We start from the raw sequence: 25,019 nt of genomic DNA on the forward strand, positions 1-25,019 counted from the left end.
AGAGAGAGTCACAGATGGCCCCAACAACCATTGGTCCCACTGCTCAGTCCGTCTGAGTCTGCGACCCACAATAAGGCTGCATAAACCAATCCTTCCACTGGAATTCCTCCAGGTCTGCTTCAGCTGCAAGAATAATCTGAATGCACTGTTTAGATTCAAGGTTTGCAGATCACAGTCCTTGGGTCATTCAAATCTAGGGTTTATCCTTGTATGCTCAACATGGAGGGCTACCTCTCCTGCAGCCTGCCCCTTCTCCTTCCATATATCCTGATTCCCAGCAACCACCGCAGCCCGATTTCTAGGAGACAGGTTCATCAAATGGTCTGCCTCCTGTCTAGTCCTAGGGACATTTCTTCAGTCATAGGGAAGGTGAGTGTCCCTCCTCAGTTGCCTGTGTGGTCACATAACATGTGAGGCTGCTCTAGCCCCTCAGTCAGATAGTGGTAGATAGTGGGGTAGAAACAAGCTGGCTGTGACTGACAAGAGTCACCAAAACAGACAAGGACTTGCTTTGTGGAGCAATACAAATACCTTCAAGTCAGAAGTACCCATTCTGGTACTGTGCAGATACATACTTTTGATAATGGATCTCCACCATGGCAGGTTGTTGGGGGGGGGGGCAGGGTGATTAAAGGCTTTCCCTGAGGCCTTGATGTACAGAGAAGGAATACAGTTCCTCCTGTAAAATCAGGAATATGGTTGGCAGAGCAAGTAATAGTCAAGGGCTGGGGCCTGGGAGAGCTGTATCACCACTCTCCTGGATCCTGGAAAACCAATTCTTCCCCACTGAAGGGCTGTGGCTATGTGTGACAAGGCTGCTGAGTGTCCTATCTGCGATGTACTTGGGAGGGATGCCCTATGTTACCAATGTACAACGTTGTTTGATTAGCCTTTGCTGACTGTCCCATTGTGTCCCATGTGTCCCATTGATACTGCTGACTCATTCCATTTCCCCTGAAATCTGTATATAAGATGCTGTAAACACAGTATCTTAATAGACTTGTTTGGCATAAGGTGTAGCTTATGCCAGACCTTCTAATCCCAAACTCTACTATCTCTGATACATTTTGATCCTCTGGTGCTTCCCCTCAGTAACCTGTTACTAAAGAACTACTTGCTAGTCCAGGGTAGCAGATGGTCCTGAAAGGACAACATAAACCCAATTTTCTCCATTTAAGACCAGGCCCAATTTAGAAAAAAAAAAAGGGCATAGATATCACCTCCAGGAATAGAGTATAACCCCCAGAAACTATGCCATAAGCTATCACTTTCAGGAACAGACCATAACATCCAGAACAAGATCATAACCCGCCCCCCCCCCCCCACACACACACCCAAAGAACAACCTGGAGATAACCACAAGAATGAGAAAGTACCTTACCCCAGGATGGGTCATCTGTACTGGGCAGTCTTATCTTATCCTAAGGTTAAATGTTCATGACTTAGGAATGAAAACTTACTACCTGGCACAAGCCAGTCAGAAGCTGACCCCTGTAGGCTCCCCAACAACCAGCAATGAAATTTTAGATTACCTCGCCCACTCTCTAAATATAGAAAACTAACATAGTAGCCAATCAAAATTAAACTAATGTCACTGCTTTGGCCTTTGCCAATCACATTAGAGATTACCTAATCCTTCTAGAGAGTTCTCCTTGGTTCCCTATAAGAAGGCCTATGTGCCTTTGTCTGGAGTTGCCATTTTGAAGAATGGTTTACCCCCACATGGTAGACATATCTACATAATAAACCATCTTTGTATTTGCATACTATCTAAGTCTGGGGTCAGACCCTTACATTCAGAAACACCCAGGGTGTGTTCATGTCTGCCCTTCTCTTTCCTCCCCAGGGACAGGGTGACATAAAGCATTTGTCAGCTTCTAGAAATGGTTGTGATAGCGACCTCTGTAGAGACAGTGGGAGAAATGAGCATCCAGTCTCAGAACTCAGGTGTCCATGTTTCTCTCTCCCTGTTACCATGGGCTCCCTTCACTGGTCTTTACACCTGACTGACCATTTACTATGCCCTCCTTATTTTCCAAGCCAGGCTATCACATGCATGCTAGTAATGGTTCCCAGTGGCCTCCTGAGCTTCCTCCTTCCTCCTTCCATCTTTTCTCAGTGGTTGTAGTGGGTAATAAAAAAAAAAGTACTGCCCGCCAGGCCTCTGCACCAAGTTCCTGGTAAAGCATGACTCTTAAACTTAAAGAGTTAACCAAATATCTTTATGTATATAAAACTCCCAATTTCATAATGCCAATTTACAATGATAAAGTCTCTTCTTCTTCTTCTTCTTCTTCTTCTTCTTCTTCTTCTTCTTCTTCTTCTTCTTCTTCTTCTTCTTCTTCTTCTTCTTCTTCTTCTTCTTGTTTTGTTTTTTGTTTGTTTGTTTGTTTGAGACAGTGTTTCTCTGTGTAGCCCTGGCTGTCCTGGAACTCACTCTGTAGACCAAGCTGGTCTCGAACTCAGAAATCCACCTGCCTCTGCCTCCCAAGTGCTGGGATTAAAGGTGTGCGCCACCACCGCCCAGCAATAAAGTCTTATCTCAATATTTCTAACCTCCCCGAAACACCAGAAATACGTCTGAAGCCATCTGGACATCCGTGTCTCCCTCTCTGCTCTGCTTGTCTGGTCCACTGAGCCTCTCTCTCTCCTCCCATCACTTCTCTGAGCTCCTCCTCTCTTCCCTCCAATCACTGGCCTCTCACTGCCTCAATGTGAATGGATAGGAAATATCTTGCAACAAGTGGCAAAGTTCAGAATGTAATTTCTCAGCCAAGATAGTTGTCACAGGCACTGCATTTAAATAAAATTGTGGTGCCATTCCAACATAAGCAATCTGTACATCATGCTTCTGTTCCCAAACACTGGTTGATCCTTACTCATGCAAACTTGAGCACAGCCTGGTCATGGCTTTCTCCTTATACTTCGCTGAAGTGTTTAGTGTATTTAGTGCTTTTTACTGCCCAGCACTGCTCAGAATTCCATTTAAGGCAAAGTCTGGAACATTCTAATGCAACTAAAATTCCATCAGGTCTACAGACCCCTTATAGAGAAGTTCATTGTAGTCAGACTCATCAGAATGCAGAAATGCAGCTGCTCTGAATGGCACACGCCAGGCATATGAGACCTATTATAGAGGAACAGTTACTGTAGTTAATATCAGAAAACTAAAAAGGTAACTTTGAATCTATTATTCAGAAGAGAAATTTGGAAAAGAACATGGCTTAGCAAGGGAGAAATATGTGACAACCAGAAAGGCCATGTTCCCTTCAAGACTCTTCAGAGAGACATGGGTAGTGAGTAATTGGAGGTGATAAGCCTCTACCACAGAACAAGGTATCTTGTCTGTGAGAATCATCGAGAAAACCTTCCAGAAACCCACAGCCCCAGAGTACACCCTCCTACCAGATCCTGCTTGCCAGGTTGGGACTGGCTTGCGAGCACTGGGAAATGGTCACAAACCTGTTTTCAGCAAGCTTCCACAGCATATAATAATTTACTGTGGTTGTCTGAATGAGGATGGACGCATAGGCTGATGTTTGTGAATGTATTGTCCCTGCTTGGTGGCTCTGATGGGGAAGGTTAGGCAGGTGGCCTTCTTGGAAGAGGTATGTCAATAGGGGTGGGCTTTGAGATCTAAAAGACTCTTGTCATTTCTTCTTTGTTCTTTCTGCTTTGTGCTATGGTTAGAGTGCAGAAGGGAGCGTGGCAGGAGCACGTTCTAATTCCCAGAACACAAGGTCAGAATTCGTGAGTGCTCAGAAAACACTCACTTTAGAAGTTTCCTTTATCAAGGTGAAGGCAATGTTGGGTGGGGCACAAGGCTGTACCCATGACTGCGTGCCTATGTCCTCAATGTATGGCCACTCTTATGAGGACTTTGCACTGTAATCTTCTTCCTTACTGTTCCTGGACTCAGCCTCACCATTCTCTCTGGGTTTGTTTTTGCTTACTGAAACAACACTGGGGACACCTTCGTTTCTTGCTTTTAGCTCAAAGGAGAACACACATAACCACATTTGCTCATTGCTTAGCACAGCAGTTGCAAGTCCTAATGGGATTGTTAATGTTGGAAGGTGGGGGAAATTAGCATTGTGGACCCTTGGGAGGACATTTTGCATCGGAGAGGATCTGGGCCCACTCCAGGGCAGTAAAGGTGGGACACCTGGCACAATTTTGGTTGTCAAAACAAAAGATTCTACTTTGTTCCAGGAAAAAAAAGCACAGAAAGGCCAAGCCTAGAGGGCCTGTAGAGGCTCCTGGGGTGAGCATCCAGCCTCTGTGGTCCTCTCTCGAGCCCAGCACACATAATTCTCCAACAGCACAACCTATAGAAACAGACACCATCCACGGATGTCTCCAGAAGCAACGGGTAGACAAGGCTCAGCCATATGCGTATTCCAACAGAAGAGTAAAGGAAGCTGCCCCTTTCAAAGCCTCTCTGGAATCCAGAGCCTCACCCAAGGCACCAGCTGCCTCCTACAGCGTCCTGCCCTGGCAGCTGGTGTCATCACTGTTGGTAGAGAGGGCTGCCATGGAGGTGTTTCTATGGAGTGGGAGTGATTTAAAGTTCCATCAGAGATAGCTGATAAGAAGGTTCCAGGAGCCAGTTTTCAAGTCTGGGATATTCATTGCCCCATGTACCATGGCCCTGCTGCTACTGGCCATCTCTACCTGCCACATTCCACTCTCGAATAATGCTCACAAGGACCCTAGATTCTGGGGAATGTGGACTTCAGGTGGGTGAATCTCTGAAAACCATCACCCCATTCTAAATCCCAAGGAAGTATAACATGACCATAGGACCAAAATGGTAAGAGTATTTTTTTTTCTATTTTTAGCAATCACAGCTCTGCTCAAGGAAAAGCAAAGACAAACCCATGTTCCCTGCATCCAGAGGGAGGCCTAGTACTCTTTTAATTAAGTCTCTGCAGTTGCTCTGGTCCCTGTTCATCCATTCAGAAGCAGCTCTCGCAAAACAAGGGATCATATCACATGTTTTTTTAAAAAAATAATTACCCATCATTTTAAATTGAGAGTTCTTAACTCTTGGGGAAGAAGACTTGATAAAACTTCAGGAGAAATGGAAACCCCCTTGCTCCCAGAGCCTGTTTTCAGTAAGCTTCCACAGCATATAATAATTTACTGTGGTGGTCTGAATGAGGATGTATGCATAGGCTGATGTTTGTGAATGTATTGTCCCTGCTTGGTGGCTCTGATGGGGAAGGTTAGGCAGGTGGCCTTCTTGGAAGAGGTATGTCAATAGGGGTGGGTTTTGAGATCTAAAAGACTCTTGTCATTTCTTCTTTGTTCTTTCTGCTTTGTGCTATGGTTAGAACTATTGCTTCCCAGCAACCCTCTTCCACCATGCCTGCTGCTTCTGTCCTGACCAACCTTCTGGAACCATAAACCAAAATGAACATTCTTCTATAAGTTGTCTTGGACCTGGTGTTTTATCACAGAAATAGGAAAGTTGCTGAAAGTTTTGAATTATTACAATATAAGGAAATCAAAATAATATTAAGAGCAAGCATTGAGAAGACATAGACCTTATTATAGTTTTAAAAGATCATAATACACTGTGGTGTGGGTACATCTACAGACATGTTGACCAGTGGATTAAAACAGAGAGTTCTGACTAATTCCACATGGCCATAAAGGAGCTATCACTACATTTTGGGGATGGGATACTCAACAAACAAGGCTGATATAGCTAGGGAATGAAGTCAGTTTCTTATTTATTCCACCATACAAAGGATCTAAATACAAAAAATAAAACTGTTAAAACTCTTAGAACAACAGGAATCAACCTCTTAGAAAAAAAACAAAACACTTCCTTAGCTATGACCCCTAACATGTTAATAACCAAAGAGGAATTAAAGCCTTTTGTGTATTAACAGAGTCTATCAAAGGGCATGGAACATTTGATCAGTGTTTAAAAGCCTGTGCTACTCCCCCAGAGGCCTGCACTTTGGTTCCCAGAACTTCTTCTGACCTCTGAAGGTACCTACAAATACAAGCCCAAACCTACACACAGAAACACAAACACAACAACAATAAAATTAAATTATAATTAAAAATAAAATTAAACTTAGAAAAAAGATGCAACTAAGTCAGCAGGGCTTATGAGGTAGCTTGTCTGGGAAAGGCACCTGTGCTCAAGCTTGCTGACCTGCTCCTTCCCTGGGGCACAGGAGCACAGAGCAGCTCTTCCACACAGTGGCCTCTGACCTCTGCTTACAGGTGGTAGCACTGATGCATCATGTGATCTGTGGGTTTGTGTGTTATCCTGTTAATACAGGTGTATCTTAGTCACTTCTGTATCTTGACCTAATATTCCTGAATTAGAATAAATCCCACTTGGTCATGGTATGTGATATATCATAAAAATTTTATTATCTATCATCTATCTATCTATCTATCTATCTATCTATCTATCTATCTATCTATCTATTTATCTACCTACCTACCTATCTATCTAATTTTTATATTTACTTATTTATTTAGTTATATGTGTTTGTGTCCCTGTGTGTATAGGCCCATATGTGCAAATGCCCGCAGAGGCCAGAAGAGGGCATCAGAGCCCTAGTAGCTGCAGTTACAAGTGTTGTGTGTCACCTAATGTGGGTGTCCGAAAGCTAAACTTGGATCATCTGTGCTCTTAACAGCAGAGTTGTTTGTCCAGCCTCCATAACACCTTTATGTTGCTGTGTTCAGTTCACTATTAGCTTTTTGTGAATCTTTCCTCACAAGGAACACTGGTCTACAGTTCTTCTTTTTCCCAGGTAGTGCCTAACACCTGTTAATAAAGATATCAGTCCTATTTCACCTCCATTGTGGTCCAGTGGTGTGACCTCTTACCTGTGTTTTGTACCGATTTTTCCCTGCACTGTGCTCTCTGCTTACTTTTCTACCTTGAAGTCTAATCCATGTGCGGTCAGCTTACAGAGGCCTGCAGCTCTGCTGATTTGCTCCTGCTCCTGACCATCCAAAAGGATGGTAAGAGTGGGGCAAGCCTTATATACTGCACTCCATGGCCCCTGTGTTTTCCAGTGACACCTTCCACATGGTTCATTTCCCACCAATCCAGGAGGCTACCTCATGCTCCACTTCTGTCATGGCCACTCACAGGCAAGGCAGGCAAATTCAGTGGGCACTGCTGTGGATTCTGGTATGTCTTTCTTACCTGAGAGAATTTTGCCTCTGGCCCCATCAGTTTTTAACTCTGTCAGTGTCACCTAATATGTAATTTGCTTTTGGTGCACAGCCATTATGTGTTGCTTGAACATCTTCTTAATTCATCCTTGCTATAACACCCACGAATATTAAACTATTTCTAATGCCACTAACTTTAATTTCAAAATGAATAAGTATCAGTAAATTTTGATCTATGATATTTCAATCTAGTCAATAGCAATAATTGACTAGTAATATAAAGCATATAAGACAGATTTGTTTTCATTGAAAACAAACTATCTTCTATAATAGTATCATGAAAACCAGAACCTGGTAAGAATAAACTGCACAATCAACAGCTACTTAGAAACCATCCTGTAGTAAAACTGCCCACTTAACCATACTAGTGATTGGCTCTGAGAAGCATCCATACCTGGGGTCAGCAGGATGACTGAGGTGACAATCAGAGAGCAGATGACAAGGATGACAAGCAGTGCGATGGCAATTCCTTTCCAGTTTCTCTGTGGAGGGTTACTCCCCACCAGCTCCTGAAACAACCACGGGAAGAGAGAGCCCAGTTAGCACCACCCGTGGACCGTCCAAATAAACCAACAGCTGCCACTTCATTTAGGACACAGGGCCATGGCAGAAGTCTCTTCCAACTTTCAGACTGCCGAGAGCAAGATCCTCTCCAGCCCTTCCTCCTATAGCACCCTGAGGACCTGCTCTGTCCCTCCTCCTATCAGGAAGACCGTGTCTACCACGAAGCTGACATTGTGCCATGATTAGAATACCCCCCTCATAAAATGTCTCTTGAGCTAGTTGTCACTCTGGGTGACCTTGAGACTCCCTTTGTCAAAGCCCCATGGACTCTCCATGGGATCTCAGTCAAGTGTGATGAACATTGCTAGCCCCAAGTCTTCTCTATTTCTTTATGTCCACACTATTGACTTTGACCAGTAGTCACCCTGCATTAATATTTAGTAAGCACACACTGAGCATCAATTCTCTGTATGCCACTTAGAGGGAGCCTGGTATTTCTTCTTCAGCTCTGTGAACACATTTAAGCACTCCTCAAGTCTTGCTTTCCTGGCTTGCTCACCTATCTTATTCTCTCAGCATTTTCCATAGAGCAGCATGTGTGCTATAGTAAGGGTGGGGGATGGGAGGGATATCTGGAGATATCATTAGAGGATATGAACAAATCTAGGAACTCAACACGCTTTGGAATAATGAGACTAAACTTGTAGTTTCCTTAAGATTAGGGTTGCCATACCATTTACCGTGCTCACTGGGATTCCCCGAGTAACAAGTAGGGCATCATTAATATCTAATAACAAGCACTGCATATAATCATTAAATAGTAATTATCATTAATTCTATAGAAAACTCTATACAAAAACAAAGGACATAGGACTCTACTGCAGCTATACATGCTTTGTTCTGAGAATATTTTATAGTGTCTGTCATTTCCGCTCATGTTAAACCAAGCTAAGATGTAGTAGGATAGTGATTGTCTCTGAAGTATATAACGATACATAAATACATCTCCATTCACAATGGTATGTTCATTAGAAGGTATAAAACAGGTAAAAATCAATATAACAGACAACAGTTAATTAGCCATATGCCTTTCCTGTCCCTGACATATCCACAATATGATATCAAGTCATGATATTAAGTCTGTAACTTAAGAGAATGGCAGGAAGTTGGCTATTGCTTTACTGTTTATCGCCATACTGTGGAGTAACAAAGCAGTAACATCTCATGTACAACAATGAGTGAACTTAGAAGTGTATGAAGAAAGGGAAGACTATCCCATTACATTATCAATTCAAACTGGGCAAGAAGGGGTCTTAGCTTTTGCTGGGAAGATAGGGAAGGTTACAGCCTTCTGAATCTAGCATTTGTTAAGCTGCTATGAATGTTTCAGATAAACACATATAACACATATAACTAAAGGGATGGCAGGTGCAGTGCCCAGCAGAGACAATAGGAGATTAACTCCCAGTAGAGAAAAGCATCTCTGGAAAACAGAAGACAAAGTATCTGGAGCCGTGACATAGGAGGTGGCAGGTGGCAAGGGTACAGCAGGAACTGCACTGATGGCAGGGCTAAAGCTTGCTGGTTGTGATTGGACAGTGGGTGGTTTTTGTTGTTGTTGCTGAAGCAGAGGGGTCAACCAGATGGCTCTCTCACCAGGGAAGTAGAAAGTGCATTCAATCCTCTCCTTTATAATAACCCATCTTTCAACCCCCATATCAGGCAATTTTTAGAAGCATGCAGAGACTACAGGACTCTGGATCCCCAAAGAGAAAAAGACCCAAGATTAGGCAAATAATAGTTTTAAATGTTTGCAGAGGGTATTCATATGCCAGCAGCTCTCTAGGCTGCCAGTGAGATTTCTCATCTTGCTACAGGGCCAACCCTGACACAATCCAGAAGGCAACCCCTCCCACCCAGGTTCCCCCCTCCCAAGCACTTTGGCTGTGTGTCTCAAAGGTACTTTTGTGTAGCTTGGCTTTGCTAGTTGTGAGTGTGAGTAGCTATGAAGTACTAGTGGAGGCTGGATTTAAGACAACGACTCTAAGACACTTTAAATAAACCACCAATTTAGTGAGACCTGTGTGTGTGTGTGTGTGTGTGTGTGAGAGAGAGAGAGAGAGAGAGAGAGAGAGAGAGAGAGAGAGAAAGACAGAGAGAGAGAGAGAGAGAGAGAGAAGTCTTATCCTCTATAAAACCCCCATTGATCAATCAGACTTTCTTTAGGTTAACTAGCCCAACTTTGGAAGACTGGCAATTCATTTCTGGGAAAGAAGAGAGAAAGAGGTACTTCCTGGGACCACCAGGCAGTGCTCTCAAGGGCCCCAATCCCCTGACCTCTCTCTACTGTCCTTTATCATGCTTGTTCTAGTTTGCTTTCTGTTGCTGTGATAAAATACTCTGACTAAATGCAACTTAAGGAAAGAAAGAGTTTATTTGCATATACTTCCAGGTCATTATGTACCACTGACAAAAGTTAGGGTAGGAGATCAAGCAAGAACTTGAAGCAGAAACCGTGTAGGGCCACCTCTTGGGGCCTGCTTAGGTTCAGCTGGCCTTTTTAGACAGTTCAGGACAACTTGCTAGGAAATGGAGTTGCCCACAGTAGATTGGACCCTACTATACCAGGTATGAGACACTGTCTCATAAACATGCCCTTGAGCCAATCTTACATTGGTAATAACTCTTTTGAGACTTTTTCTCAGGTGAATCTAGGCTATGCCAAGATGACAGTTAATGCTGCTTTCCTTAGCAAAGTCTCCAGGGGGTTGGGTTGCCCTGGCTGCACTCACCCTTTCTCACATATATTTAGAAACTTCTTAATTTGACTGCATCATGTATCGTGATTTCATATTACTGGCTGAGAGCATATTAACCCTCAAATGCTCAAGTACCTTTCACCTGTACCTAAATCTGTTCTGTAGATCAGCAGATTAATGAGGATAAGGAAGAGGGAGTCATTATCCCAAGCAGGGGACATACATTTGGGATTGGGTTTGGCTGGACGTGGTGACCAGAGGCTGAAGCCCCAGGACAATCCTCAGACAATGCCAGTCTTACAAATCCTCCTTCTTCTTCCCCTTCCAAACCTTAGTAGGAAGCTCAAGGGGGGGGGGGTTTCTTAAGTCATCCTCAGTAACTTCTGAAAGTTGGGCATTGGTTAATGATCCACTTTATTTATTGATGTCAAAAAGAGATATGCTGAAGAGGTAGGAGCTTTTCCCATGCTGCAGTGTGGGAAATACTGGGCCAAATGTAGAATCAGAGCATAATGTGCAACATGTTCATAGGGAAATGATAAAAACAATTAGAAGAAAGTCAACAACACAAGTCTGAGTGTAGATCTCCCATTACATGCCTCTGTTCTGTTGTCTGGATATATTTTCTTCCTAATATTTATTCTCTGTGAAAGGCATGGACATAAATTTCTTTTATGGATCACAGACCATTTACTATAAGTGGAAGGTTGCAACAAATTATAAAATCAATGGTGCATCCATCTTGGGTAGAAAAATGGCCTTGTGATCAGTGCATTTCCATATTTGGAGAGCAAATGACCACAAGATGGTGAGAGCAAGTCTTAATCACATCCAGCAACTGACACATGTCCATCACTAATTGCCTGGGAGCCTATGGGATTGCTGGCCCCATATTTCTTTTACTGGCTCATTGACTTCCTTTTTCTCATTGGTGGCTCCTAGGCTAGTGCTAAAATACAACCCAGATTTTAACCAGGTGCTGGAGAGACCTGGGGGATGCCGAGGCTGTACACAGGCATATCTCCTGAGGGGACCTGGTGGATGCCGAGGCTGTACACAGGCATATCTCCTGAGGAGACCTGGGGCATAAGCCTGGGCTTTTGTAGGTAGAAACACACAAGGAATTGGTACCATTGCTAGGATTTGTTTCTCTTCTCTGTCTCTCCTCTCTTTGCATCTGCTTCTTATCTGTACAGCTCATCCTTCTACTCTGCATCAACACCCAGAAATTCACGTTACCATCAACTCCTCTATGTCTGCTGTAGCCACAGACACAAATGCAACATGAACCAAGCAGCCTGAGAGTACAGGAATGGGCCAGAGAAGCCATGACACATAGACATCCCAAGAATAATTCATCCTGACATTTATGGTGTGTCAGAGGGCAGGAACACAGTAATGACCTGTTGAGTGTAGGCTGTGGCACAGGCCAGCAGCTCGGGACAAAGAGGGAGAAATCAGGAAACGGGAGAAGAAGAACAAAAAGAAATGGGAGCATCAGAGCCAGGAGAGGACACCGAAGACAGAAAGTGGAGGGGGTGGGGTCAGAAGGAGGGAAGAAAAAGAAAGTTTTTCAGGAGAGAATGGGGGAAGAGGAGAGGGTCAGAAGAGGAGGAAAGCAAGAGGTAGTGGTGAGGAGAGAATTGAGGGAAGAGGTGGGTTACAGCGGGCCCTTTAATGCAACTATTTACATGGTGTGTCTTCAAATAATTTCTATCTGAAACAAGGAAAAATTCTACACATCAAGTAGCCAAATTAAAATTATCTGGAAGCTGTATACGTCAGGATTACTTCTTAAATTAAATTCAGGCTGATCTTGTTCATTTCCGTTCTCTCAGTCAAGCTGAAAAAAATGTTTTTAATGACCCAATGTCTTTACTCAGCTTTAGCAAGTCTGAGGACACCTTTCTTGCTGCTCTGTATAAAATGGCCTTTTAGGAATCACACAGAGCTTAAGGTATTTTAAAGAGCTGGAGGCCTGAGCATCAACACAGCATTTCCAACATGAAAGGGAGAGCTGGTGTCTCTGCTTGGCCCCCGATGCTGTGGAGCTGATGAAAGGAACTTTCTAGAGACTGAAGTGGGGCAAATGGTGAATATTTTGTTAGAGATTCGTACCTATAAGAAAAGGTCGTGGCAATTAGTGTGCTTATCTGGATCAGGATGGAGCATAATTAATACGTTCATGTATAGCATCTTTGGATAATCGAAAGGTTTTTTTGTTTTTGTTTTTTTGTTTTTGCCAAGACAAATAACAATTACATATTCCTTAGGACAGAAGAGAACCAACTGATAATTCCAAATATGAGATTTAAATAGTCTCACACACTTTTCAAAATAAGGGTATTGCAAGTGATGTTAGCAGCTGCTCCTGAATGTCCATGTGGGACAAAGACTCATAGACCTATGGGGGTCTTGGGCTACGATTGGCCACACAGAATTTATTGTGCTCAGGACGACACAAGTATTGGCATATGGACCCACTGTCATCAGGATGGCAAAAATCTCCACTGCCCAGCACCTCACAAATGCAGCAAAGTTAGAGTATGTGATGGTGATTTTTCAAAGCTGAAACCCTCCATACCACAGTTTAGAAACTTGCCTGTGCAGAAACCAGATTCTGGCTTGAGCCTTGGTGCACCTGTGCCAATCCAAGCCCCGTGAAGCCGGGCTGAGACACCCGTCCCTGGAACACCCTTCCTGGGGACACCCTTCCTCTAGTATACTTTATCTTTACCAGATCAGAATGACTGGCAAACTTGTCTGAGAACTCACAACAGGAAAAGCCTACTATGCAATTCCTCATATTTCAGCAAAACATAAACTTTATAAACTTTCCTAGTGCTGAAAGTAGCTATACCAACTTCTAGGAATGAAATTTAACTATCAGTCTCACCCAGCTATGATCTATGAGCTACAGTAACCACTGTACCTGACTGGTGCGGTAGTGCAGTGGATGCCCTGGGAGTTGCCAACCGTTTTCTGATTGCACATAAAGCCTGCTCCACAAGATGAAACCCACACTTGGCACCATTCTCAGTCCAGGACCCTGTGCCTAGACTGTTACCACACCCTAGGGGAAAACCTATTACTACTGTTGTTTGGTCAACGGACATAGTATTAACTGATTCCTAATGAGCTATCATTGTACACATAGAGTATTGCATGTCTCAACATCCATCAGAGAAGCTTCCTTCCTAAGTAGATGGTGATCGCAGACACCCATGACTGTTCAAAAGTTCATGGACTAAGAGAATGTGGGGTACTGATTCCCCAGTGGGAGATTTATATGACACCTCTCTTTGTAAGTTTCAGTGGTCATCAAAGAAGGGACAAAAAGATTGGGAAGAACAGAGGTGGTGACTGACTATAAGGATGTATGTAATCTGGACACAACAGGGGAGCTGCACATAAGAATTCAGGAGCTGTGATGGCACGCGCACTCCCGTGGAAGGTCCCACACCCCAAAGCACATGAGCAGCACACATCATACTTGATAATTTTTTTTAAAAAGAGGAAACACATTTGTGTGTGTAGGAAGAATTGGGGAAGAGAATGGCTATAATTAAAATATATTACAAGAAATTCTCTCTCTCTTTTTTGGTATAGAATAGAGTTTATTCAGGGCAGAGGATGGGAGTTAATGGTGTAGTGGAGGAAGAGAAAGGCAGGGGGGGGAAAGAGAGAGAGAGAGAGAGAGAGAGAGAGAGAGAGAGAGAGAGAGAGAGAGAGAGAGAGAGAGAGAAAGATAGAAGAGAAGTGGAGGAGTGGAGGAGTGGAGAAGGTCGGCCATGACCACATGGAGAGAGGGGGAGGGGAGGAGAGCCCCAGAGGGGCAGAAAGGAGAGAGTGCCAAGAGGCAAGAGCAATGAGAGGGCTACAAGAAATTCTCACCGAGCTAATATAAATTTTAACTAAAGAAAGAAAAACCACGAGGAAGTATAAAGGGGATTAATTAGGGGAGGGGTCTGAGGCTTGGAGCAAAGGGAGCCCAGCGGAAAGGAAAGGCTGCACAAACAACGCATGCTCTCTGTGAAATGAGTCTATACTTCAGTATATACATCAATTAGAGTTTGGAAGGGCACCAACAAAAGGGCAATGGGTACACGTGAGCAAAGACACTTATAAACATATAAAATATCAAAGATAAACATTATTTCACATACTTATTATGTTTTTAGTAAAAAAAATGATGAAACACTTATTTTATATAAGCAGTCGTTAAGAGAATCATCAAATAACTGTTAAAATTGCTTCCAACTGAGCCCATGGAATTCTTCAGAGTTTAAGCACAAAAGGAACCTGGTTCAACATTGCCTCTGACTAATTCAGAAGAGACTCCACACTGGCTTTCAACTGGGGAGTTTCTTAGTGACATTGATGACACGGGATTGATTGAGCCACAATTGACTGATCCAGGAAGCAGCCTTGCCGTCCCCACAACGTTCTTCCAGGAGCCGAGGAGGCTTGAGAAGACAGGGCCTGGAGCAGGCTGGACCTATTTTCTGGCTTTAGCTTGGAATAGGTCCAGGAGCCGATGGGCCTGGCCTGGAACCGTAGAACCAAGCAGGGGCATCTGGAGAAACAACACTGTTTCCTGGAGAGGAGCAACCTGCATGAGTGGCAGACACAAGAGGAGGTCCTAGGGAGCCATCTCCAAACAGCCAGTTAAAGGCAAAGACAAACAGAGCCAGGCCCATGGCCTGTGGTGGAGGATGTCTGAGGGCGAGTGCTTGGCTGTGCAGCTTGGAGTGTTTCTCTGTGGTCTCTTCAGAGCTGGACAGTGTCCACAGAGGCCTTCAGGGGAAGAGGGAAGGAAAGAGATGCCAGGAAGACATGCTGTCTAGGTTTGGGAGGGTTCCTGTGGTGTGTCAGCGGCTCTGGTGAACTGTTCATCTTAGAGGAAGGCAGAACAATCTTTCCAGTAGCCCACCCATGGTTCTGAAAAGGTTCCTTGGAAACTCTCCTCAGAACACCCCCTCTTCTAGATATACATCTTGGCCTCTGGCCTCTTCCAAACATACTGCCGACACTTGGCCATGCCCTACCTGCTCTGTGTGACACAGGACAGGTATCCCTGCTCCCATATACTCTGCCACCCGCATCTCTGGGCTGAAGCTACCTGTCTTCCCTCTATCTCCCTGGGACCTGTGCTCTGTCCCTTCCCACATGTCTCCTTGCCTTTTCATTTGGAGCACAGCTGCTGTCCTTGCTGAGTATAAGTATGTGAGTATGGGGCACAATATTTACATCCCCAGTGCCTCTACCTCCCAGTGCCCCCATCCTCCCAGTGCCCCCATCCTCCCAGTGCCCCCATCCTCCCAGTGTCCCCATCCTCCCAGTGTCCCCATCCTCCCAGTGTCCCCATCCTCCCAGTGTCCCCATCCTCCCAGTGTCCCCATCCTCCCAGTGCCCCCATCCTCCCTGTGTCCCCATCCTCCCAGTGCCTCCATCCTCCCTGTGCCCCCGTCCTCCCTGTGCCCCCATCCTCCCAGTGCCCCCATCCTCCCAGTGTCCCCATCCTCCCAGTGCCCCCATCATCCCAGTGCCCCCATCCTCCCTGTGTCCCCATCCTCCCAGTGCCCCCATCCTCCCAGTGCCCCCATTTTCCCTGAGTCCTCTAGACTCTCAATGTTTCCATCCTTTCTGTGCCTATGAGCACTAGAATTCTTCAACTATTTGTTGCATGGTTCTCGGCTCCTGAACCAAATACATTCAACTACCCTTGGAGAAAGGAGGCTCAGATGGCACTTGCTGAGAGTCACATGTCCCTGAACTTGTCACAACCCATGGCTGCTAAGTGATCGTGGGTTTAGCTAACTGATGCCCAGTTCTCCAACCTCAAGAAGGCGATGGCACAAACTTCAGGAGGGTGAACAGAGGATTAAGCAGGATTTAAGAGCATGCCAGCACAGTGCCCAGCATGGCACAGGTAGTCAGTACTCTGCAGAGCTGTTCACCTGACACTATATGAAGCTACCATGTTCCCAGCTCTGCTGTGCTCTGGCGGAGACATTATGGTCTGAATGCACATGCTTCCCTTTAGTTCACATGTAGACACCCTGATGTGGCGACGAGGGTGGTGCCTTTATATATGAGAAGAGTCCCTCGTAAGGGGGAGAAGCAAGAACTTGCTGCCTGATCCTAACCATATTAGGACAACAGAGAAGACAGAGACCTACAGGACAGAAGGAGTCTCAGCAGAGCTGCCGGGGTGTGACTTCAGGCTTCTCAGCTCCATGCCTGTAGACAAAGTTGCCTGGCCTGTAGAATTCTCCTCTAAGAACTGCTCTCACCACTGAGCTTCCCACAGCCCCTGGAAGATTATCACACATTTCTGCTATGCTGTGCCCTTCTCAGGTGATTTGTATATGAATGACCCCCCCCCCCATCTTCACCCACAAGCTGTCCAGGGAAGGGGCCCTTTCTAGACATTTCTGTAACCATGACAGGGTCATAGTACAGTGGCCTTTAGAAACTAGAAGACCAGTTGTTCGCAAGCAAGAGGACCAGACTTCAGATCCCCAGAACCCACATAAATGCCAGGCGAGCCTGGCAGGAAGCCTTCAGTTCCAGCCTTACCTCAGAAGATAGCAATGGGGCCCCTGAGCAAGCTGGCCAGCTGGCCAGGCTAGCCACATGGGTGAGCTCTGAGTTTAACTGAGTGACCCTTTCTCAGTGAAGAAGGAAGAAGAATGGTTAAGGAAGGCTGCTGACAGGAATCTTGGGTCTCCACATGCACAAGCCTATAGGTGCCCTTGACAAGAAGGCAAGGCACCTTCTTGCCTTGCAGAACTGAGAGAAGAGTAAGGGGTGAATATGACCAAAATACATTATATGCATTTATGTACTTCTCAAATAATTAATACAATTTTAAAATAAAAAGAAGCAAAAGGGGATTTCCATTTTCTACTCAAGGCTATAATAAAAAGATTTTTTTTTAAAAAAAAAGATAAAATTCATAAGAGTACTGATTGCACCGCCCTGTTGTCAATCTTGTATTTAGATTAGCCAGATAATTATTGTGACCACGTTGGCAAGATAACATGGAAACGAAGTTATTTAGAATACATTCCATTCCATGTACCTACAGTAGCCAGGGAGTCGAGTCTAATTCTGAAATAGACTTTTAAATTTTCAAAGAAAAATTTTCTTTTAGAGCCATGACATTCAAACACTGTCACCCCATTTAAATTTTTTCCATTTCTCCCCAGACTAACCTATAAATAAAAGAACAAGAAGAGAGCCTGTTGGACCCAGACACTACTCAACCACTACTACTGGATGAGCTGTTCACTCTGGACCCATGAAGAGACAACATCAGGTTTTGCAGCATGTGTACTGTCTGAAGCATGCACAGGGGTCAAGCTCAGGGGTCACGGATGCTTGGGGCTGCACCACCCGCCTTGGTTTGCAGACACTTGTCCAGGGTGGCTGTCTCACACTGTTTGCAGCTACTTTTATTGACTGAGTCCACTGTGCATGTCTTAGTTTCCTCTGCATTGCTTTTTCCCCTGGAAGAAAAACAGTTGGGATCTATTTCTGGAAGAAGCCCGAGGTGTATTATGATGGTCTATTAGAATCTACCTTCCATTTTTCAGAAACAACCAGGAGCCAGCCCTGATGAATCTCACTAGTTCATTTCAGAGGCAGAAGGAGGCTGTCCCCAGGTATTTTCCCCACCCATTTTAGAAAGCATAAGTCACCCCTCTGGCACTTTACAGGGGACTCATCTGCATCTGATTACACAGTGGGGGAATGTTATGCAATGGGGAAGTGATGAACTCTAGAAGTGCACCAGGCTTCAAGAGCATCATAGAAGGAAGCCAAAGAAAATGTGGTCCCTGCTCTCAGTGGCCTTCACGTTGGACCAACATGGGTCTTTGAAGGGAACTGACTCCACACAGCTGACACCATGGGCTCTGAAGAAGGTGGGCAGCCTCTAGAGGAGGAGAAGGGAGCCAGCAGATTTCCTGCGAGACTCTGTGCAGAACCAAACCTGCACAGCTTGACTTGATCTCAGGGAAGCCCACCTCAGACCTGCCAGCTTCAGTGCAGGCAAATAGATGTGTGCTTAGTGACACACATCTTAGTGGTAGGAGAGAGTGAATTCATCCGCAATTGGGCTTTACTTTTCTCTGTGTGTGCCCATGTATATACAGGTGTACATGCATGCATATGCATATATATGTCTACCTCTATGTATTATCTATATATAAATATAATTATATATAAGTATACACAACATATTTATATAAATATATTTTATATATAAAATATATAAATATATTTTAATATAAATATATTATAAATATGTTTATATAATATATATACTTACACACACACACACACGCACACACACACACACACACACACACACACACACACACACACACACACATATATATATGGAGAGAGATATAGATAGAGAGAGAGGGACCCTCACAGGCCCAGAACTTGGCTGTTATACTGTCTTGGCTGGATAGGGACTCTCGGTGGCCTCCTGATTCCACTTCCCTGGCATTGGGTGGGTTTATAAACACACACCAGAAAGCTTATCCTTTTTAAATGGGATCCGGGGGAGTGAACTCAGGTCCTCATAGCTCCAAGGCAAGTTCTCAGTCACTGCGCTATCCTCTGGGCCACCTATCAGGTTCTCACTGGACATCTCTCACTCGCCACCAACCAAAATTCTAGCATGTTCAAGAGATGCAAATGTAGCTTGGTCTCTACCTGCTGGGCTATGAAGAATTCTTGCCTGTGGCTTGTCTGAGTTCCACATCTTCACGTATGTGTCAGGATGAAATGGAACAGTCCCTTTGGAGGAATGTAAGCATGTGGACACACAGTCCGCACTGGTGGGAAAGGCAGTGATGATTTCCTCCCCTGGAAAGAATGTTGAGAATGAGGGACATACAACCAGTTCAGGGAAGAGGCCGTGGTGGTGAGGGCGGAGCTCACTGTGACTCTGGCTTTGTTCATTTCAGGTTTTCCAGGAACAGGAGGGACTGGTGAAGCTTGGGAAATTCTATCAGTGACTTATTTGTATACTGGCATATTGATCAAAAGTGAACCCTCACTCTAACCATCTTGTTTAATTTGGCTTTAAAGAATGCAGTCAAAGTCCTCAGATGCACCGTGAAACATACTTAATCTGTACAAGTGATTAAGGGAAGCAGCTTTCAATTTTCCAATTCATTAATCATCACCGTGCCGTTGCCAATAAAGCTCTGACAACATGCCTTGCTGTGTTCATTTTTGTATGTTCTTTCATTATTGAGAGATGACAAAAATTCATTAACATGTGATAACAGGTGGAAACGAGCAAGCTTCAGCCGGGCCCCTTGACCTTTCTCAAGGAGTCTTGCATCCTAGGATGCTTCTTTTCTCTGCTGATTAGCAACTGACTGGTTCCAGAACCTGTTGCCTGGAGTGATGGGTGGTGGCAGCTTCCTGTTGTTCTAACTCCAGAATATTCCACAACTCCTTAAATACTGACTGAAGCTGGGTGTGAGGGCTCACTCCCTTAACCTTAGCATGTAGGACTTTGAGTCAGGAGTACTGCTATATGTTTGAGGCCAACCTAGCTACACACTAAGTTCTAGACCAGACTGGATTACAGAGCAAGACTGAACAAAACAAAATGGGAGCTGGAAAGATGGCTCTGTGGTGAAGACAGCTTGCTGTTCTTGTACAGGTTCACTCTGGTTGCCAGCACCCACATAGTGATCCCTGTAATTCCAGGGATCCAATCCATAGTACTGTCTACACATGGTGCATATCTTTGTTGTGTGTGTGTGTGGGGGGGGGTACATGCACTCATGCATGCACAAGCACAGATATGTGTATATGTGTCTCTCTGTGTGTACCAATACATATACATACATGCATGTAAACACAAAAATAAATAATTCTTAGAAGAACTTTAATGCTTTGCAGCCATAGTAATCCCAGTCTTCAATCCCGGCATATAGGATGAGGTAGGCAGATCTCTCTGAGTTCAAAGCTAGCTTGGCCTACATAGCAAGTTAGTAAGCCCAATCAGGGCTATACAGTGAGGTCACATATCAAAAAAATATTAATGACTGATAAATGAAAATAAGGAAACTAGATGTGAATGAAAAGTTCCAGGGAGTAGAAAGTAAACGCCTTATATTTTACATAAAATAAACTATTCCACACTAGTAATATTTCTGATGTAGCTTCAAAATGGTTTGAATAATATTCCACATTTCACTATAGGAAGAAACCAAGACTCATGAATAGAAGACCATGTCTCTGAACAAAACAGACCACAAACCATCTGCTACACACAACTGCACTCTTCACATTTTAGTGCTAGGATTCATCCCGGCTTATCCAGGTATGAGAGACCCCTGCACTACTCGACAGACTCCTTAGCAACCACCTGTGATCTCTGAGCAAATGCAGAGAGTGCTGGAGGCACGGAGATAGCACACAGGGGGCTGAAGGAAAATGAGTTCCTGAGAAGCGTATGCAGGTGCATTTAAACACACAGAAGAAACTGATTGGGGAGGACATGAGGACAAGGTGAGGGTGCTCAGGGTAGCTCTGAAGTGAAACTCAGGACTTCTCTCGAACTTTTGTCATTAGTGTATGAGTACCAATGATTCTGAAACCACAGAATACCGTGGTCCAATGTAGATTCTACGTAAGCACTAGACCAGACATTGCAACATTAGGAGTGACCTGTAATCAAAACTTAAATACACATCCATCCTATGGTAAGCAACATTTATAGATGCTTTTGTGTGTTTGTGTGTGTGTGTGTGGGTGTGGGTGTGGGTGGGTGGGTGACCTTGGCTTGTGTGGTGGAATTCATGAAAAATTAGTTACACAGATCTAGTTAGTGACCACTGACATGGAAGGACCACCACCAACCTGCAGACACTTAGGAACTAAAGAGTACAGCAAGTGTTTTCAAAACCAGACAGGCACCCCCCTCTGTAACATTTAACTACGCTCCAGAGACTCCTTCTCTTTAAAAGGCCATTTAAGCTTTAATGAGAAAGGTGGTGAGGGATGCTCTCAGTGACCTGGAAGGGGAGATCAGGTCCTCAAAGTGGCTGATTTGGTGGGAATCTCACACAAAGCCAGGCAGGTGGCATTCTGGTATCTAAATTCCTGCAGGGAAGCCTTGTAGAAGTCTCAGTGCACAAGACTAAACTACAAATCTTCCTGTTGTTTTCATTCATTTATTTCTTTATAAAGAGAGAGAATTGTAGCAATCAGCATGCTACTCCATGTGTGAAACAGGGCCTTTAATGAGTTTTAATCTAGCAAATGAGTCAGACTCTAAGGGAAAATACCAAACTTAATTTTTTAAAAGGAAAGGAACAAAGTTTTGCACTCTGTGAGACTCTGAGGTTTATTAGTGGTAAAATTAAAAGTCTATTATGCTAGTAATAGAATCTATTTTGTTCTTAACAGCCATTGAGTAAAGATCCTTGAGTGAAAATAGATGTTTTCTAATTAAGCTACAAATAACCTCACCTCTTTACCTTGCATAGATGATATCAGAAAGATACAAGACTAAAGACAACCATATCCCAACCTCACTATCAAGTACATATGCATAATGACAAAAGAATCCCAACATTTAATCTCTTTGGGGGATGAAAACTAGAACTAGTAAAATACTGCCCCTGAAATGACTCCACCCAAGTAGATGGTTGTTGTAGTTGCTTCTCTGTTGCTGTGGGACAAGACCTGGACAAAAGGAAATTAAGGGTAAAGAATTTATTTTAGCTCACAGTTCAAGGTACAGTGCCCATGCTAGGGAATTCAGAAAAATGGCAGCCCTGGGTCTATCACATCTGCAGTCAGGATGCTCCTCTTATATAGAGTTCAGGATCAACTAGCCGGGAATGGTGACATCCACAGTGGGAAGGTCCTTCTGGTTCAGTTAACTGAATTAATGCCCCACAGAAATGCCCAGAAGCCTGTCACCCAGAGGGTTTTAGACCCTGTGAAGTTGACAGGTAAGAGTAACCATCACAATATTTAGGCCACTTGGTGCTTGTTTATCAGAATTAACGAGTTCCAGGAACCTCATTACTGCTCTCTTCAGACTTTTCTGCCATCAGCTGTCAGGCTGCATAATGTCTCCACACTGAGGCCCCAAGCCTTGGCTTCTGTATACTACCCCTACAAAGTCATCACTGAGACACAGTGTCAAGCAAACCTGAAGCTTTGTGATCTCTGCTCACAGCTCACAGCTCACAGCTCACACTCAGCTCAGTATTTTATCAGTTTTTCCCCATACTTGTGCTTTTGTTCCCTCCAATTTGCAGAGAGACAGGCATTGCTTATTAAAGTCTAAGACTTTTGGGTTCCTTTCCCCTAAGCTATGCCTGCCTTCCCTGATTTCCAGCATGAGTGCAGAAGTGCCCTGCTCTTGCATGCCCTTCCTCTCTCCCACCACAAGGAAAGCACAGCCTTTCAGAAGCAGCTCCTCGGAGAGCGACTGGAACCCTCATGGTTTATCAGGAAACTGTCTAGCTCTAGTGCTGGCAGGTGCTGATCCCAGTACCATAGGCCCCACTGATCTCAAGACACAGAGGCTAGCCCTCTGGGGAAATGGCTAAAACTAAAGTCAAAACACAGTGGACACAGCCTGGGGTATCCTGTACCAGAGCTGAAGTGCTCAGCAGCTGGCCAGGGGTCAGGAATGGAACCATTTCGGCAGTAACACCACCAGGGCCAGAAGGAAAAGCTCAGACATTTAGGGCCACATTCATAGAAAGCAGGTAGAGCTTTCTATGGATGCCAGAGTAAATACTGTGGGTGCAGTAGCTTAACCAACACACAGGCACTTTGACAGTCTACAGCCCACAGTCCAAGATCACTGCATCAGCAGGAGTGGCTTCTGAGCCCTCTTCCTCTGGCTTCTACAGGCTGTCTTCGTCTTTTTGTCTGCCTGCTAATATTCCTGTATGTGGACAACAATCAGATGAAAGCTCTTCTAATGACCTTATTTAAACATATTTATATCCTCCAAGTTCTTAATTCAAGCAATCCTCCAAGGGGGTGCATGGACATCAGGTCATAAACTCAGCATAGAGAGGGGACAGGATACAAAACAGTCCTAGTAATAGTGATATACATAAATGATTCAAGGTTAGAAAAAGGAAAGAAAGCCTGAGAAATTATCACAGAGCAGAGGAAGCCGGGAAGACACGGTAATCCAGTGCTGCACGGTTCTCAGGATTCTGACATACATGAGGCACTTGAACGGAAAACCCGGCAATGCTCAGATTGAGTTCAGTTCATGCTGTAGAGTGATGTCAGTTTCTTAGTCTTGACTGTGGTGCCACAGGAAAGTAAGGTGTGACAGGGAAACGGGTGGATGGGGCTGGGGGTCACAACTTTTGTGGTATCTTTGGTACTTTTCTATAAACCTAAAAGTAGTGCAAAATAAAAATTAAAATACATTTTTAATAAAAAACAATAACCACCCAAACTTGATATCAAGACTTGACTCAAAGACTCAAGATCCACTTCAGTTTCTTAATGCTGACCTCAGAGAGACTCCAATGGGTCACTGTGAAGCCATTCCAACATCTCAAAGCTTTGCATACTTGACATTCTGGGACTTTTTTAATGTTAAAAAAAGTTTGTACTGTCTCCCTTTCCTTCCTTCCTTTCTTTCTTCCTTCCTTCCTCCCTTCCATTCTTCCTTCCTTCTCTTGTTGTTGTTTTGTTTTCATTTTTGTTTGAGATAGAGTCTCATTTTGTGGACCAGGCTGGCCCTTGAACTGACAGAAACCCACCTGCCTCGGCCTCTGCCTCTCTGCCTCTCTGCCTCTCTGCCTCTCTGCCTCTCTGCCTCTCTGCCTCTCTGCCTCTCTGCCTCTCTGCCTCTCTGCCTCTCTGCCTCTCTGCCTCTCTGCCTCTCTGCCTCTCTGCCTCTCTGCCTCTCTGCCTCTGCCTCTGCCTTCTGAACGCCCAGTTTTTCTTGAGAACTAAGATTTGCTTATTACAATCTTCTTTTTCTGGCCTGAAGAGAAACATGCATACATGTGAGGCAGCTCTGTTACTGCCAGAACTCCTAGTAGCCAACAGTGGCAGCGAATGTTTCTCAGTAGCTCAGTGTGCCCAGGCTAGCTTTGAGCATTTTCCAGTTCATTTAACTATTGGCACAGCCTTTGAGTCAAATGATTCTACTATTCCTAATTTTGGAAGCCAAGAGTTATAGCACACATCTTGCTTCAGGTTGCCTAGTTACAGCTAGTAAGCTGTCAAGTCAACACTAAAAACTAGTCAGTGCTTAAGGAGAATTGACCTCTACTTGAGGGACAATGCAGAGATCATGGGAACAATTGCAGCCTTAGCAGGCCAAATGCTTCTCAGTGAAGGCTTATGATATAGACAAAAGGAGTCACAGTTTTCATATTTGTTGTTCTGACACTGTCTGTATATATTCCAGGATGGCTTTCAACTTGCAATCCTCCTGCCTCAACCTTTTGAGCACTGGAATTAAAGGAGTGTGTCCCAACACCTGGCTATGTTTCACTTTTT

The 25,019-nt window shown here is 44.4% G+C and overlaps 1 protein-coding gene across 2 annotated transcripts in view; it reads right to left on the reverse strand.

Moving 5' to 3' along the window:
* Positions 1–25,019, reverse strand: part of Dpp6 (dipeptidyl peptidase like 6) — a 659,720-nt gene that overhangs the window by 339,056 nt on the left and 295,645 nt on the right. For both annotated transcript variants that reach the window (XM_052172969.1, XM_052172970.1), the window contains exon 2: positions 7,610–7,724. In XM_052172969.1, the coding sequence (XP_052028929.1) occupies positions 7,610–7,724 (115 nt within the window). The remainder of the gene's footprint in view (positions 1–7,609; positions 7,725–25,019) is intronic.

This window comes from Apodemus sylvaticus, chromosome 2 (assembly GCF_947179515.1).
Source record: "Apodemus sylvaticus chromosome 2, mApoSyl1.1, whole genome shotgun sequence".
NCBI classification, from domain to species: Eukaryota; Metazoa; Chordata; class Mammalia; order Rodentia; family Muridae; genus Apodemus; species Apodemus sylvaticus.